General features: G+C 33.7%; 3 protein-coding genes across 3 annotated transcripts; 2 read left to right on the top strand and 1 right to left on the bottom strand.

Moving 5' to 3' along the window:
• The first annotated feature begins 2950 nt into the window (after positions 1 to 2950).
• LOC110788831 (mannose/glucose-specific lectin-like) lies at positions 2951 to 4086 on the top strand. Its single transcript, XM_021993466.2, has 4 exons — positions 2951 to 3108; positions 3239 to 3445; positions 3544 to 3807; positions 3893 to 4086. The coding sequence occupies exons 1-4, from the start codon at positions 3088 to 3090 to the stop codon at positions 3908 to 3910; spliced, it is 510 nt and encodes a 169-aa protein (XP_021849158.1). The 5' UTR covers positions 2951 to 3087; the 3' UTR covers positions 3911 to 4086.
• Positions 4087 to 4475: 389 nt separating this feature from the next.
• LOC110788861 (protein FAR1-RELATED SEQUENCE 5-like) lies at positions 4476 to 9123 on the top strand. The gene is made up of 8 exons (XM_056832722.1): positions 4476 to 4643; positions 4723 to 4818; positions 6144 to 7180; positions 7663 to 7956; positions 8130 to 8262; positions 8347 to 8608; positions 8695 to 8954; positions 9110 to 9123. The coding sequence occupies exons 1-8, from the start codon at positions 4571 to 4573 to the stop codon at positions 9121 to 9123; spliced, it is 2169 nt and encodes a 722-aa protein (XP_056688700.1). The 5' UTR covers positions 4476 to 4570.
• A 795-nt stretch (positions 9124 to 9918) lies between these two features.
• LOC130464428 (uncharacterized) lies at positions 9919 to 10594 on the bottom strand. Its single transcript, XM_056833970.1, has 2 exons — positions 10491 to 10594; positions 9919 to 10377 (listed from the first exon to the last, which is right to left on the bottom strand). Exons 1-2 carry the CDS (start codon positions 10569 to 10571, stop codon positions 10018 to 10020), a joined length of 441 nt encoding a protein of 146 aa, XP_056689948.1. The 5' UTR covers positions 10572 to 10594; the 3' UTR covers positions 9919 to 10017.
• Between the last annotated feature and the right edge of the window lie 8286 nt (positions 10595 to 18880).

Genomic DNA, 18880 nt, shown 5'->3' on the forward strand with positions numbered 1-18880 from the left:
GTTAGTTTATAAAATTTTGACGTCACTAATAAATGAATTGAGTCACTCATACCATTCGATTGTGTTGATGACCCTCACGATCTGCGATGTACGTGGCAGCGACAATACGTGTATATTATAAATAAAAGATAACTTACTTCGAAAGTATGTTCGTACCTTTAGCCCCCATTGATATTCATGTATCAATCAACGATCTGTTGGCGAACTTACGAAGAAATATATTGTTAAAATAAAGATGTTCGATAATTACTTCTACGTACCATGTTTAACGCCAAGAAACTTCTTGTCGTCATAGGGGTAACCAGAATGGTCGCGTCCTGCTGTCGTGACTTGCTGTCGTGGCGTCATGTTGTATCGTCGAGACCTCATGTCGTGTCGTGACCTCGTGTAACACTTCTAACGTTGGTCGCTTGCTTTACTCACGACCTTGCCGAGCGACACGTCAGTACCTATAGACAAGACAGTACCTTGTCACCTGCATTCTAACGTCGGTCGCCTGATGTACTCATGACCTAGCCAAGCGACACGTCAATACCTGTAGACAAGACAATACTTGGCGACACGACATGATCAAACGACAAGTGGTGACGATGTTAGTACAAAAAGTAGGATAACAACGTATAGAATATATTTCAAAGTGCTTTTGGAAATTAAAACAAGCCAAGTATACTATATAAAAAGAAAAATCAAGTATACTATATGAAAATTAAATGAGATAGAGTATACTATATGCTCCCCTGTGGCGACTTCAGGACAACTACAAATTCTCCTATTTGATACTTGGATTGAAGTTAGCCACAAAATCTAGTATTGCCGACAATTTGTTGTTGAATCTCCATTTGTCGCCTTCGTTTTTGGAGACGTCGTCGACTGATGTGGAGGTGACGTCGGACGAAACTATGTTGATGTCATGTCATTGGTGGATGACGTCACGTGTTCGCATCTGTTTTAGTGACAACAAAGACTAGAAACAATATTAGCTTAAATCAAAATCACTGGGGTTGAGTTTTATACCATACTTTTCGCGACGTCAAGTGATCAAATCGTCTCGAGATCTTATCAAGGTACGAGACAGCTCATATTGTATCTTGTTTGTGGTGACATCTGCATGATGGTCCGTGACGTCTATTTTCGATGTCATCAAGCGTTGGTGCCGTTGTTGTCACGATATGCATCATCTAGGTTGAATTCGACCACTCAGACGCGTCACTTCTAGCGATGACACCTACTGATGTCGACACCTGATCTGGCGACGACATGTACCCTGACGTCATTCCATATTCCATCGACTAACGAGCCTGGCGACGACACCTGACCCGTCGACGACACCTGACCCGTCGACGACGCCTGACCTTCGACGACACCTGACCCGTCGACGACACCTGACGGTCGACGACACCTGACCGTCGACGACACCTGACCCGTCGGTGACTCCTGACCGGTCGACGACACCTGATCCGTCGACGACACCTGACCGTCGACGACACCTGACCCGTCGACGACACTTGTCATGTTGATGACATGTGTCCTGACGTCATTCCATCTCATGGTGGCGACACAGTATGACAACAATCCCTCGCCTGGCGGTAACTTTATTGGTGAGCCCAAGTGGGTCGAATATTGTGTTTGGGAGGATATTTGTGGATATGTGTTTGAAGATAAATCTAGCCATCTCCCCACAGACGGTGCCAAACTGTTTATGCCAAATTTCGTATGGACGACCTTTGGTTGGGACATAAACGACTAGATTAAATAAAGTAAATAAATGACAAGAAATAAAGGGCAGAAAATAAAGGGAGACGAGACAAGAGATGGTGACGCGGAAAACCCGAAAGGGATAAAAACCGCGGGTGGCCATGAGTCCACCAATCCACTATGTTGTTGGCATAAATAGCCCAGATAAGTACAAATACAATGTATATATGCGTATGTGTAAATGTAGCTGATGACGAAGCATAAATGTGAGAAGGCATAGGCGATACGACGGATGAATGGGTAGGGGATCGTCGGGAAAGGCAGTCGTTGATAACAATCTATGAGTGATATATATGGCGTACGTAGCATTTGCAGTATTGGAAAGGTTAATTTGTGAGAATATATGGATCAAAGATAAGGCAGAGAGTAAATGACAATGATTAATGATTAGGCATGCTTAGTGGAATATCCATGTGGAACTAAGGAGAGGAAGGCTTGTTCTTCTTTATAATTACTAGGCTACGGGAAAGGTAGTAGTGTTAGGGAAACAATACCATTTGAAGGGAAGATATCAAATGGAGGAAGATAGTTGGGCGTTGGGTTTACCATGGGTATTGGCCTCCTCTCATTATAGGATGACGGTGTTTATATAGCATTAGGTTTAGCGTAGAAGAGGGAGTAATGGTATTAACTGCTTCCTTGATCCTCTCCAACCGAATTGACCCTACTCCCCAAGCACCCTTTGACTCAGCAATAACGGCTCCTTAAATATAGGAGTTAACCTTGGCATCTTCCATAGGATCCCAGCATGATCTGGTACCTTTGACTTGTTCCTGCGTCGACCTCCACGTCGTACAAAACGACCCATAACACTTATAACCTTAATTAAGATCCTCTGTACATTAAGATTTTACTATTTTGTCATCCGGATCGATGACGTATTTTTGGGTCATATAGAATTGTAGGATCGTAACGTCTTTGGATCGGAATTTTAGTAACCCAACGCGGTACTCTGCGTACTACGAACGCAGAGAATAACTTAAACAACATGACCGGTAAAAATTGTAATAATGGAGAATTTATCCAAATTTTCAATCAATCGCTATCTAGCAGAATAAGCTCATCCATAACTTCATATATACACATACGATATGTGTAGTACGGAATATAATTTTCTGGTTTCTAATTATAATGCATGTGTAGAATAACACTATATTATTCTCAATCATCTAAACGAATACAAAAAATAAGTGGCAAGCATGATGGACCAATAGCTAGAATATGTTCCAAATTTGTGTATAAATAGATGATATCCTCCTCAACCAAACAACATCACTGCAAACTTACTACATTCTACATAAGTAATTTCCGAGTTCATCGCTAAGCAACAAAATGGCTCAACAAGTCGCTCAGGTTTGAACTTACATATTTTACGTGCTATTATTTCTCTTTCCAAATGCGTACAGTTTAATTCGCTCATCTAGTCCTAATAGTCTAATTATATGCATAATGTTGTTAAAGTTGTTTTTGTCTCGAATCGCAGAAGCATATGGTTGAACAATACGGGCCTTATGGTTCTCAATGTCCCGAAAACTACAGCTTTAAACTTCAAGAAGGTGAAACTATCAAGGAAGTCATCGTAAGGCATGGCTACATTGTTGATGCTATTGGCTTTGTCGTCGCTAAGCCTTGTGGAGGTACCTACACCAAGATGTTTGGTGGCATCAGTTGTCATGCCAAGGAGTCAAGGGTTAGTGTTATATATGACTGATCACCTATATATAAATTTTCATTTGTGATACATCCTTGTTTAGATTTTGGTCCTCCAACGTTTTTCCCTTTATATAGATTGCTCTCAAGTGTGGTGAAAAGATAACCCAGATTTCTGGCACATACGGAAACTACAAGTACCAGAACAATCAATGCACCATTGCTACATTGAAGATCCACACCAACTTATGTCCATCTGGTTATGGACCATATGGACAAGGAAAGGGAGTCGATTGCCCACGTGCTTTTGCATCGCCATGCCCAATTGACGGCCCTGTTGTTGGAGTATTTGGAAGGCACAACAACTACCTTGAGTCTGTTGGGATTTTCGTCCAGAAGAAGGTATAAAATGTTACTGCAAAAATTTGAAACATATTTGGTTTAAGCTAATTATGCTAATTTGTTTTTATGTTCAATTATTGATCAGGATTGCCCATGCGCTTAATTATGATAGCCTGCAGCTCTCAGCAAACAATATGCAAATGTTACGTGAATTTTCTTTGTTTTCAATAAGCCACATATCTGCCAAGTATAAAGTGGCCTCCCAAGAGTAATATCTTGGGTGTTTGTTGTATCGTTCTTCATTGAACTAGAGTATAATATATTTATATATCTTGTCTAGCTTGTTGTCGTTTTGTTATGAAGTATTCCTTATGTTAGTTTGATTCCTCCACTTCGACGTTTATATTTGTCAACACGTAATTTTAACCATTAATCAAATTTAAAAATAATTAAAATACCAATCTTAACTCAAAACCCTTGTCATATCCTATATAAAAAAGCCCGTCAAAATGTTAGTTTTGCGTAATTTTCATAATACCAAACTTGCCCTCAACCAGCCCCATTCCTCTAAATTGCCTTCAACCAACCCCCCTCCTCTAATATACCTGCAATTCCGCTTGCATGGACCCGGTCCACCATAAGGTTATCATGGACCAGGATAATTAGGTAATTTGCAGCGCATATACCGTTAGGAAATCACGTGATCCAAAAAAACAGAATGCGCGACCCAACTAAACCCTAAAATCACTATTCTCCAGCAGCTTCTCTCTCCTCCAGCAGCTTCTCTCTCCTCCAACAGCTTCTCTCTCTTCGAGCTTCAACAATGGACGACGATTTAATCGATTTGAATATCGATTTAAATCGCGCAATAGAAGAAAAATTGTATAATTATGACGGTAATATTCGAATCCTAATAACTAACTACGAAGAATTATAGTAACTTTCATACTCATTGAGTAATTATTATTATTTTAGAAAATTTAGAGAATCATAGAGAAGTATATGACGTTGAAGATGAAGATGAAGGCACATCTCAGCAAGTTATGGTTGCAAATCAATGTATTGAAGAAGGTATGATATAGTATCTCTTAATATATATATAGTAACTGTTATGTTGATATAGTTAACATATTATAATTGCAGTAGTGTAACTAACATATAAAGAGGAATTATATTTAACATAGAGTAACTATAACATACAAAGAGAAACTATGTTTAATGTAGAGTAACTTTCTCATATAGACAGGACTTAAGAGTAACTTTAAACTATAGAGACTAACTATATAACACGAAGAGTAACTATAACATATAAAGAGTAACTATATGAACTGTAGAGTAACTATAACAATTAATAGATCTTAAGTAACAATGTTAAATATAGAGTAACTATAACATATAAAACGTAACTATATAAAATGAAGAGTAATTATCACATATAAAAAGGAACTATATACTGTAGAGTAACTATCACATATAAAAAGGAGTTATATTAACTGTGAGTAACTATAATATATAAACAGTAACTGTATAAAATGAAGAGTAACTATCACATATAATGATAACTATATTTAAAATAAAGTAACTATAATTTATGAAAGGTAACTATATTAATTATAAATTAACTTCATATAACGAAGTAATCTATATAAGAAATAAACTACATTTAACTTATAGTAACTATAAGATATAAAGAATAACTATAGTAACTGTAGAGTAACTATAACAAATAATAGATCCTAAGTAAGTATGTTAACTATAGAGTAACTATAACATATAAAGAGTAACTATATGAACTGTAGAGTAACTATAACAATCAATAGATCTTAAGTAACAATGTTAAATATAGAGTAACTATAACATATAAAAAGTAACTATATAAAATGAAGAGTAACTATCACATATAAAGAGGAACTATATACTGTAGAGTAACTATCACATATAAAAAGGAGTTATATTAACAGTGAGTAACTATAATATATAAACAGTAACTGTATAAAATGAAGAGTAACTATCACATATAATGATAACTATATTTAAAATAAAGTAACTATAATTTAAGAAAGGTAACTATATTAATTATAAAGTAACTTCACATAACGAAATAATCTATATAAAAAATAAACTACATTTAACTTATAGTAACTATAACATGTAAAGAATAACTATAGTAACTGTAGAGTAACTATAACAAATAATAGATCCTAAGTAAGTATGTTAAATATAGAGTAACTATAACATATAAAGAGTAACTATATGAACTGTAGAGTAACTATAACAATCAATAGGTCTTAAGTAACCATGTTAAATATATAATAAGTATAACATATAAAGAATAACTATATAAAAATGAAGAGTAACTATCACATTTAATGATAACTATATTTGTATTTGTACAGGTTCAATAATACATTCAATTGATACAAACCACAGCATCTTTGAAAATCCAAATAATGAGCAGGAAGAAAACATTGATAAAGAATTAGATGGCAGTTTAATTGGAGAAGCAAGGAAAACAACCGATGAGATTTATGATCTATATTGCAAACATGCTGCTATTATTGGTTTTAGTGTACGAAAAGGGAAGAATAGATATAAAGAAGGAACTACAATTGTTAATGGAAAATACTTCTACTGTTCTGCTGCTGGAATAAGAGACCCTCCTAAAAACAAAGAACTCAAAAATGAAGATGATCAATCAGATGCAAAGAAGAAAGAAAGGAGAAAGAGGGTTATGATAACAAGAACAAAATGTGAAGCTCAAATATTTGCAAAGAAGAATGAAAATGGAGATTTTGAAATAGAAAAGCATGTAGTGGTACATAATCACCCATTGACAAGAGAAATAAGTAATTATCTCCACCGATCGGAACGACAAATGACAGAACCTAAAAAAGAAGCTATTGAGGCAATGTCAGAATGTGGTCTAAGACCAATGGAGTCTTATAGGTATATGTCAACAGAAACTGGCGGAGACGACTGTGTTGGTCATACGATGATTGATCATCTAAACTACTGCTACAAGTTAAAAATGAAGCAAATTGATGGCAAGGATTCACAAACATTAGTGAACAAACTGTATGATATACAATCAATAGATCCCGAGTTCTTTTTCAGAGTAAGACTCAATGCTGAAGGAAAAGTTGAGTGCCTATTTTGGAGGGATTCTATGATGAGAGAAGATTACAAAATATATGGAGATGTTCTAGTTTTTGATACTACATTTAGAACCAATAAGTACAATCTCATATGTGCTCCATTTGTTGGTATAAATAACCATTGGAAAAACACAATGTTTGCTTGTGCTTTCATTGGGGATGAAATCACAGAATCTTTTGTTTGGGTGTTTGAAACTTTTCTGAAGGCTATGGGAGGAAAGCACCCTATATCAATTTTCACTGATCAAGATGCAGCTATTGCTGCTGGAATAGAACAGGTACCTCTTCATATATTATAGTTACTATGTTGACAATATAGTAACTCTTTGTAAAAAAGTTACTATTTTGACAATATAGTAACTCTTTATAAAATATAGTTACTATTTTTACAATATAGTAACTCTTTATAAAATATAGTTACTATTTTGACAATATAGTAGCTCTTTATAAAATATTGTTACTATTTTGACAATATAGTAACTCTTTATAAATTATAGTTACTATTTTGACAATATAGTAACTTTTAATACAATATAGTTACTATTCTGAAATTATAGTAACACTTTATAAAGTATAGTTACTATTTTGACAATATAGTAACTCTTTATAAAATATAGTTACTCTGTTGACAATATAGAAACTCTTAATACAATATAGTTACTATTTTGACAATATAGTAATTCTTTATAAAATATAGTAACTCTTTATAAAATATAGTTACTATTTTGTGGAACTATATATATTCATTATTGTTTTTCAGGTTTTTCCTTCTTCAAGACACAGGTTATGCTTGTGGCACTTGAGTAAAAATGCAAACAGTAGGTTTGATTTATTGAAGTCTGATAAAAATTTCAAAAACGCATTCTACAAGTGTTTTAGTGGGTGTATAACACCAAATGATTTTGAAGAAACTTGGAAATCTATGATCAACACTTTTAAGCTGGAAAAAGATGACTGGTTCAACAGATTGTATGGTCTTAAAGAAAAATGGTGTACAACTTTAAGTAAAGATTTTTTTTCTGCCGGTATATACTTTCTTCACAAAGGAGTGAAAGTACAAACCATGATGTTGGATTTAAAGCAAATAAAAGTACAACATTAACAGAGTTCTATAGTATTTTTCAAGCTACAATAAATCGATGGAGAAAAACCGAAGAAAAAGACGACTTTGACTGTACAAGGGGAATACCTACTTCAGAGCTAAGTATGAGTGCTATATTAAAACAGGCAGCAAATGTATACACGATAACACTTTTCCGTGATTTTGAAGAAGATTTCAAGCTTTCGGTGGCAAGTAGTACAATGTTCAAGGGAAGTGTTGGAAGAACAGTGTTTGAAGTGTGGATAGAAGGAATAACAGGTAAAAAAACTATAAATCTTTATTTAATATTTGGAGTAGATGTTCTTTTGAATAATATTATATTATATGTAAATAATCTAACAGGATCAAGGCAAGAAGTTCAATACAAAATGGAAGATTCAACCGTCACTTGCACATGCAAAAACTTTGAAGAATCTGGATGGTTGTGCTTCCATTGTTTGAGAATATTGCATTTACATTCAATCAATACAATTCCAGATCGTTACATAACAACAAGATGGACTAGATATGCAAAGAAACAGATATGGGAAAGGGTTGATACAATAAAAAGGGAGAAAGGTGAAATCAACAATTTTACTGGTTGGAGATTACATATGATCAGAAGGTAATTTTTCAGTATACATTAGTTCATTTTCATATAGTTACAATTACAGTAGATATTTGACTACATGCTTAAAATTTATACCACAGATACTATAACTTAATTTTGAAAGGGCATAAGATAGCAAAGGCCAGAAAATTTATCGAGGAGAAGTTTAAAACGGATAATAAAGCAGTTGATGAAATCATAAAAAAGGAAGAAGAAAGGAAGGCAAAAGAAGAAGCTGCAAAGATAGCAGAACAAGAAAAGGCAAAAGCTGAAGCACAACGACAAACACAAGATGAAGAATCAACTAATTCTGAAATAACAATTGTGCTTGATCCTGATCGTGCTAATACTAAAGGAAAGAGTAAGAAGATAATAAAGGGTCAATATGACAATTACAAGCAGCCATCAAAGAAAGGAAAAAAGAAACACAAAGAATTTGGATCCAAGACACCAAATATTCAATTATTTACACCTAAAGAACAACTATTTTAGTGATGTTCTTGTTTTATATTATAGTTTTGACAATATAGTTACTATTCTGAAAATATAGTAACTCTTAGTACAATATAGTTTACTATTTTGACAATATAGTAACTCTTAATACAATATAGTTACTATTCTGAAAATAAAGTAACTCTTAATACAATATAGTTACTATTTTGACAATATAGTAACTCTTAATACAATATAGTTACTATTTTGACAATATAGTAACTCTTAATACAATATAGTTACTATTTTGACAATATAGTAACTCTTTATAAAATAATTACTATATTGACAATATAGTAACTCTTTATAGTTACTATATTGACAATATAGTAACTCTTAATACAATAGTTACTATTCTGAAAATTATCTCTTTATAAAATATAGTTACCATTTTGACAATATAGTAACTCTTAATACAATACAGTTACTATATCATACAATATAGTAACTACATATTCATCAAATAATAAAATACCATAAAAAAGACAGTAACTATATCTTATTAAAGATAACTATATCTGTAAGATAGTAACTATTTAGATTTATACACCAAATTATTCACTATTTATATATACTAACTCTTCACATTTGGTGGTCACCCTTCTTTACATATAGTAACTGTTTATAAAATATAGTTACTATTTTGACAATATAGTAACTTTCGTTATGCAATCATATAACTTACAAATTTATAAGAGTAACTATATTTTTAAAAAGGTAACTATTTCATTGAAATAGAAACTATATTCGTACTTAGTAATTGAACAATATGACACAAATACTGTAAAAGTCATAATTACTCTCATATATCAAACAATTAAAAATCACTGAGAGTAACTATATCAAAACTAGAATTAATTGTATTTTCTAAACAGTAATTTGACTATACACTAACACAAAAAATTAAATTGTTTTTTCACCAACAATCATTATTAACCACGTGAAGCACCTCGTCCACGTCCCTTACCGCGTTTGCCTCCTCTAGCGCGTCTCCCGCCTTTGCCACGTCCTTTCTCTTCGACAATGACATCTGTCTCAGCTTCATCTTCTGTTTCAACATATTTGGATTTCCTTGCTGAACTATTTTTTGCAACAATTTCAATTTTTGAAGGGTCATTCATGTATTTCTGCGTCAACTCTTCCCTTTGTTTAATCAAGGCATCCAAAACATCTTGTTTCCTGTTTCCCCTAAATGCAACCATTTGTTTCAGAAATTCATCCCTGTAAACATTCAAATTTGACAACACAATGGTGCTACACAAACAAGCTCTGAGAAACTTCCTGAAATCTTCCTGCAAATATTTGAACAGAAACTATTAGAATAAAAACAGTAACTATAATAAAAAACAATAACTATGATGAGAAAATAAAAATAACATTAATTAATTTAAACACAGAAACTTACATCTGCCAAGGGATCAAAGTCAAAAATCCCAACACCATTTTGGATAGTTTCAACACCATGAAATACCATCATAAACATCATCAAATAGACACAACAGTCTTTGTCATAAGCTCCTCGCTTCCAATTACCACCAACTGGGATAAATCTGAAGCTTCTAATATCTTCATGATGAATGTTATCCATCTCTTTCAATAGTTTTTCCAATGGAGAACACTGTACAAAACAAAGTATTTGTATTCAATAAGGACATGATTAACTATTAAAATCATATAGTAACCATTAAAATCATATAGTAACTATTAACAACATATAGTAACCTTTCGAATCATAGAGTAAATATTGTACACATAATTATTTCTAAAAGAGTATAGTAACTATTGCACACCATATAGTAACCTTTCATATAATATAGTAACTATAGTACACATAGGGTATCCTATTAAATCAGACACTAACTATTTATACTGTTTTAAATTTAAAATTACTTTCTAAAAAAGATAGTAACTATTTTAAAAACATAGTTACTGTTTAAAAAAAATAGTAGCCTTTTTAAAAATATAGTTCCTCTAAAAAACTCAGACTAGTATAAGGGTAACTATAAAATTTATAAAGTAACTACAATAAATATAAGGTAACTATATAAAAACTTACCAAGACAGAAAAAGATTTCTTCCTTCTTTCAATCTCTTTGGGTTCAAGAAGCATATTATCAATGAAATAGACACTTTTGTCTTTCATACTAACCACAAACAGATAGTAATGCTTCGGATCTTCAATCAGAACAGGAGCAAAAATCTATATAAAAAAGAAAAACAACAGATTACAACTACAAAAGGTAGACAAAAAAAGAAAATAATATAGTCATATAAAGAAAATATAAATCATACCATATTACAATCTTTCAAAGATTGAACTGCATTAACATCTTTCACACCATAAGAAAGACAAACAGACAATTCAGACAGAACTTTTGCATCGTCTGGTTTCTCAATCAATGCAGCAACATATTTCTGCAAATGAATATTAGAAGAAAAATTAAACAAAGGCCAAAAAAATTAAAATTATTAACATTCTATATTATTAAAAATATAACTTACACAGTATGTGCCACCTAAAAACAGCTTTTGAGGACAACCAGCAGAATTCCTTTCATTTTCATTCAATAAGAAAGCCCAAGCTTCAATATGAATCAAAAGAATATCAAAGGTAGAAGGAAGTGTCCACATGTCCTCTCTTGCTACCGCAATAAACGGATTGTATTCAAGAACTTTATCACTGAAAAACATAAAAAAGAAACAATAACTAGGTCAGAAATATTATAAAGATTACTATAATAAATAAAAATTAACAATAGAATATAAAAGGATACTATAGTAAATAAAAGGGTACTACAGTATATAGAAGGTAACTATAAAGTATAGAGAAACTATAGTATACAAAACATAACTATAGTATATGAAGTTACTATAAAATACAGAGGTAACTATAGTATTCAAATGGTAACTATACAGTATAAAAGGTAACTAATATATATAAAGATAACTATAAAGTATAAAAGGTAACTAGAAAATATAAAAAGGAAACTATAAAGTATAGAAAGAAACTATAGTATATAATAGGTAACTATATCAGATATAAAGATACTATATCAAATTATAAAGTTACTATAACAAATATAGAGATACTATATCAAATATAAAGTTACTATAACCCATATATAGAAAAACAATAAATTATGAAATGAAAAAACTTCAACTTACTCAATCAAAATACCCTCTCCATCAGACAAAGCAGCAAAATCCACAACTTCTTGAACAAAAGCTGGAAGATGTCTCATTAAATCTTCAAATGCAATCATAAACGGAGACATGAACAACACGTTTTCCTCTATGCCATAGACACTCACATCCACATTGGATACAGCATTGTTGTTAATGATGCATTTTTGGAATGCAGCCCACACACGCTCACATTCATCCATTTCATCATCATCATCCTCTGTAGTTCTTTTAATTTTGGCATTCAAATCATCAAGAACTTCATATATTTGAGAGGTAGCTTGAGCTGGATTACCAACTCCTTCAGTAGATGTTGTTGGATCAACAACGACAGCAGTAGACAAAACTGCAGGCTCAGTTGGAACAACAGCAGAAGGTTGAGGGGCAACGGTAACAACAGGATTGTTACTATCATCAAAAAGAGCATCCCAACCATTTGGTAGATTCTTCACCATTTGATGAAAATCCACCAACTCATCAACCATCTTTTGATAAGTGGAATTCTCCAAAATATCATCACCATGGCTCTGTGCTGCCATCGAAGCCTGTATTTTGAACAGCTCGTCAGCATGGATGGCCGAAACGACATCCAAATCTCTCCTCATCAACAACCACTGACCATGAAACTTCTGTAAAACAAAATACATAAATTTAAATATGGAACATATTAGGAAAATTTAATTAAAAGTACAACAAATATTATAAGAAAAGGTATCTATAGTATATAAATATAACTATATAAAAGGTTACTATAGTATATGAAAGGTAACTATAGTATATAAAAGATAACTACAGTGAATAAAAGATAACTATAGTAAATAAAAGGTAACTATAGTATATAAAAGGTGACTATAGTAAATAATAAGTAACTATAGTATATAAAAGATAACTGTTAGGTTATGATACATATGACAATTCATAAATCATGCGGAAAAACCATTAAGCCAGGAATACATATTATTTACACATAATCATTTAGCATAGTTTAGATGCATACTCTTTGTTGCGTGCCTTCCCTAGCTGCGCCCGAACCGAACAAGAAAAAGTCTTTAGGACTCCAAGTGTCGTCCCTCCGTAGATAGTCCACAGCACGTCCGGATCCGCCTTAAGATTGACCAACTAGAATCGCCCTTAAGGTACTATTATTTTCGGCACTTTATAGGCAATTGTGTAATTGAATTTTGCTCTCAAAAACTCACTTTGAATACTTGAATGCTCGATGTAAATATGTGACCCTAGGCACTTATTTATAGAGTTTATGGAAAGGAATTATAATCCTATTAGAATACAAATCTATTTAATTATAATCCTACTAGGACTCTAATTAAACAAACTTTATCTATTAGGATTAGATTTAATCATATTACGAATCCCGGTAGCCTTAGGATTCGAGTAGCACACACGAGTGGCGCACAAGCACCGCACACCCGCACGCAGGCCTTGCGGCCCACGCCGAGCGCAGAGCGCAATGCCCACCGTCGCAGCCTTGTCCGCGCGCGCGCCCAAGCTTCGGCTGGGCCTGGCTTTTGCGCTGGGCCTGGTCGTATGCTTGGCGTGTGGTTGTTGCGCTTGGCTTACTGGGCGATGGCCCGGCTTCGTGCTGGGCCTTCGTCTGGCAGGCCTCGTCCGATGCTAATTCGTACGATACGCTTCCGATTAAATTCTCGATTCCGGAATTCATTTCCGATACGAACAATATTTAATATTTCCGATTCCGGATTTAATTTTCGTTTCGAACAAAATTTCCGTTTGCGGAATTATTTTCCGATTTCGATAATATTTCCGATTCTGACAATATTTCCGTTTCCGGCAATATTTCCGATTCCGGCAATATTTCCATTTCCAATAATATTTTCCGATACGTACCATGTTTCCGTTTCCGGCAACATCTACGACTTGGATAATATTTATATTTCCGATACGATCCATATTTCCGTTTCCGGCAATATCATCGTTTCCGGAGTATTCATTTCTTGCCTGTGACGATCTCAGCTCCCACTGAAACCAAGATCCGTCGATTCCGAATATCCATAGATGGAGTATTTAATGCCATTAAATACTTGATCCGTTTACGTACTATTTGTGTGACCCTACGGGTTCAGTCAAGAGTAAGTTGTGGATTTAATATCATTAATTCCACTTGAACTGAAGCGGCCTCTAGCTAGGCATTCAGCTCACTTGATCTCACTGAATTATTAACTTGTTAATTAATACTGAACCGCATTTATTAGACTTAACATTGAATGCATACTTGGACCAAGGGCATTATTTCCTTCAGTCTCCCACTTGTCCTTAGGGACAAGTGTGCATTTCCTAATTCCTTTGTCGCTCGATGCTTGCTCTTGAACATAAGGTAAGAGTTGTCATCCTTATTATGTCCAGAGGTGTTTCTCGGTTTCAGAGTTCAACTGATCAAATAAACAGATAATCATAGCCTATGATTCATCCGAGCACGGCCATTCATTTCACAGTTTCTAGCTCTCCGAGTGGCCTTGTACAACTTTTAAGCATCTCATCCCGATTTATGGGAGGACAATCCCAATCTTGCGATCTTGAGATTAGACTTCGTTTGATAGGTGATTACCTGAGCGTTGCCTTTATAGCCTCCTTTTACGGTGCGACGGTTGGTCAACGTCAAAGCAACCAGTTCTCAAACAAGTAATCTCAAATCACTCAGGTATTGAGGATTTAGTGTCTAATAATTTTAATGAAATTTACTTATGACAGATTTTCATCTCTTACAGTAAAGTTTCATAGGTCTTGTCCGATATTAGTCTTCCCAAAGTAAGCATCTATGCAAATGATTATGACATTGCCATGTCCACATAGTTCAAGAAACAGAACTACTAGTCATCTTGCATTCTAGTCGTCTAACGTTTTCTATGCGTCCAATTTTATAGAAAACTCCGACTAGGGACCATTTTCAACTTTTGACATTCAAGTTCACTTGATAGACATTTCTTAGTCACAGGACTGGTCCTGATAGTCTATCTTGAATATATCGTCAAATTGAAGGGACTCGTCATTTAATAAACCACAAATTAAATGGAAAAATGAATTCTTTTCATATATTGTGAATGATTAACCAATAATGTTTTACAAAGATTTAAACTCTAAAACTTTAAAACATTAAACAGGGTCATCAAAGCCATTCTCCAATATGCTTGATTCCCATAGCTGCAGTGTGCGAGTTGTGCTTCGCCTGCGGCAGAGGTTTAGTCAATGGATCTGATATGTTGTCATCAGTTCCAATTTTGCTTATCTCGACTTCTTTTCTTTCAACGAACTCTCGTAGAAGGTGAAATCTACGAAGTACATGCTTGACTCTCTGGTGGTGTCTAGGCTCCTTTGCCTGTGCAATAGCTCCGTTATTATCACAATACAGGGCTATTGGTCCTTTAATGGAGGGGACTACACCAAGTTCACCTATTAACTTCCTTAGCCATATAGCTTCCTTTGCTGCTTCATGTGCAGCAATGTACTCCGCTTCAGTTGTAGAATCAGCAATGGTGCTTTGCTTAGCACTTTTCCAGCTTACTGCACCTCCGTTGAGGCAGAAGACAAACCCAGACTGTGATCTGAAATCATTTTTGTCGGTTTGGAAACTTGCGTCCGTATAGCCTTTAACAATTAATTCATCATCTCCACCATAGACCAGGAAGTCATCTTTGTGCCTTTTCAGGTACTTCAGAATATTCTTGGCAGCAGTCCAATGCGCCTCTCCTGGGTCTGACTGGTATCTGCTCGTAGCACTGAGTGCGTACGCAACATCCGGGCGTGTACATATCATAGCATACATTATTGAACCAATCAATGATTCCGGAATTCATTTCCGATACGAACAATATTTAATATTTCCGATTCCGGATTTAATTTTCGTTTCGAACAAATATTTAATATTTCCGTTTGCGGAATTATTTTCCGATTTCGATAATATTTCCGATTCTGACAATATTTCCGTTTCTGGCAATATTTCCGATTCCGGCAATATTTCCATTTCCAATAATATTTTCCGATACGTACCATGTTTCCGTTTCCGGCAACATCTACGACTTGGATAATATTTATATTTCCGATACGATCCATATTTCCGTTTCCGGCAATATCATCGTTTCCGGAGTATTCATTTCTTGCCTGTGACGATCTCAGCTCCCACTGAAACCAAGATCCGTCGATTCCGAATATCCATAGATGGAGTATTTAATGCCATTAAATACTTGATCCGTTTACGTACTATTTGTGTGACCCTACGGGTTCAGTCAAGAGTAAGCTGTGGATTTAATATCATTAATTCCACTTGAACTGAAGCGGCCTCTAGCTAGGCATTCAGCTCACTTGATCTCACTGAATTATTAACTTGTTAATTAATACTGAACCGCATTTATTAGACTTAACATTGAATGCATACTTGGACCAAGGGCATTATTTCCTTCAATAACTATAGTATTTATTGTATATAATACAATTACTAAAACAAAGTAATGATAACTTAGTGTATCAAAGATAACTATAGAACATAAATGATAACTATAGTATATAAAAGATAACTATAATATATCTACAATTACTAAAACAAAGATAATGATAACTATACTGTATAAAAGATAAGTATAGGATATAAAAAATAACTATAGTTTATAATGACAAATATATCAACCATAAAGTAAACTTACATCAGTGGCTTTGGAGAGAATTTCTTCATCACTAGGATGAGAATCAGGGAGCTCAAACTGAAGAATCCTAGGACGCCGACTTGGACGTCGACGGCCAACAGAGGGCTGTTCAGCACTTCTCCCACTGCTGTCAGGTTCACCTTCTTTGGAAATAGATTCTATTTGTCTCAAATCTATTTGACCATCAACAAAAACAAATTTTTTGGAAATTGGATACTTCTCCTTCTCCAAAATTCCAGAACCATATAATGCACTCATATTTGCTTTTTCAGCATGAATCCGATCAGTTACCATCTTCGATGTCCAATGCTGAATAAGAGGTAATTGATCAGGAATACTACTGGAATTCCTAAACTTAATCCTCTGAAAATAAACAAGTTGCAAAAAAACAACACAGCCTCCAAATGTCTTTTGATCTTTGCCTTTCAATAAACAATTTTTAAATTTCACAGTTTCCTCACATAATACGTCAAGAACGTATTTACACCAATTGTATTGGGGAATCATTTTAGGATCTTCCAAAGCCTTAGCCAATCGTAAATCTACAGTCCTATTGGCTGTAGGAGTCAAAAATGTAGAAAAAGCAACAAAAACAAACAATTGTTTAAACAGATCACCACCGTCTGTCAACAATTTGATCTTTTCCTCAAGCAACCTCATAGGAATTTGAGCATTGACTTCTTCAAATCCAAACTCTTTTCTCCACTTGACCTTCAAATCCAAATCAGGATTAGTAGAATTGCGCCCTCGTTTAACCCCTTCAACCTCCAGCTCAAAAAGGGGGAGCATAAACAAATCGTACACATCATAATCAGTGATTTCAAACTGCTTGGAATCACTGATAGTGAACAAATAACTCACTCCATCAAAGCATTTGATGCACCAGTACATCATTTGAGTGTTCTTTCGACTTAATTGAAGGCATAACAATCCTCCAAAGCCTATCTCTTGAACAGCTACCTTTTGTTCAGGAGAGAAGTCTTTAATTAATTTACACAATGATCCTCCTGAACATTGTGTATCAAAATTAAACCTGAAAATAATGAATAATGAAAGTAAGTCAGGTATTTCAAACATATAGTAACTATTTAGAACACATAGTAACTGTTTAAAACATACAGTAACTATTAAAAACACATAGTAACTATGTAGAAGATATAGTAAATGTTACCAATATATAGTAACCTTTCAAATAATATAGTAACTATAGTACACATAGAAACTATTTAAACATATAGTAACTGTTTAAAACATATAATAACTATTTAAAACATATAGTAACTGTTTAGAACATATAGTAACCTTTGGAATCATATAGTAACTATTGTAAACATAGTACACATAGAACCTATTTAGAACATATTTAAAAACATATAGTAACTATTTAAAACATATAGTAACCTTTGGAATCATATAGTAACTATTTAAAACATGTAGTAACCTTTGGAATCATATAGTAACTGTTTACAACATATAGTAACTATTTTAAAAAATATAGTAACTATTTAGAACATAGTAACTATTTTGAACATATAGTAACTATTTAGAACAATTAACTAAATTAAACTAACACTTACACGATAGGCAGGCCATCAGCACCAACTTCTTTCAAAACTTGTGAATGAAGTTGATGAGACTCAGGCTGTGGAACGTCAACCAGAGAAGAATTTTGTAAAACTAGTTGATTAGGTTCTTCTTCTTCAATTGGTTCTTTTTCAGGTACAAGCTCAATTGCTTTTGTTAACGGATTGCCAGCCTTTTTGTTCTTCTTTATAGACACAGATTCCTTAGCAACTGAAACAAAACAATTATAAAACAAAATATTACTATATAGTAACCATTACAATCACATAGTAACCAATAAAATCATATAGTAACCTTTCAAATAATATAATAAATACATAAACATAGAGTATCCATTTAAATCAGATAGTAACTA

Source organism: Spinacia oleracea, chromosome 6 (genome assembly GCF_020520425.1).
Source record: "Spinacia oleracea cultivar Varoflay chromosome 6, BTI_SOV_V1, whole genome shotgun sequence".
In the NCBI taxonomy this organism is placed as follows: Eukaryota; Viridiplantae; Streptophyta; class Magnoliopsida; order Caryophyllales; family Amaranthaceae; genus Spinacia; species Spinacia oleracea.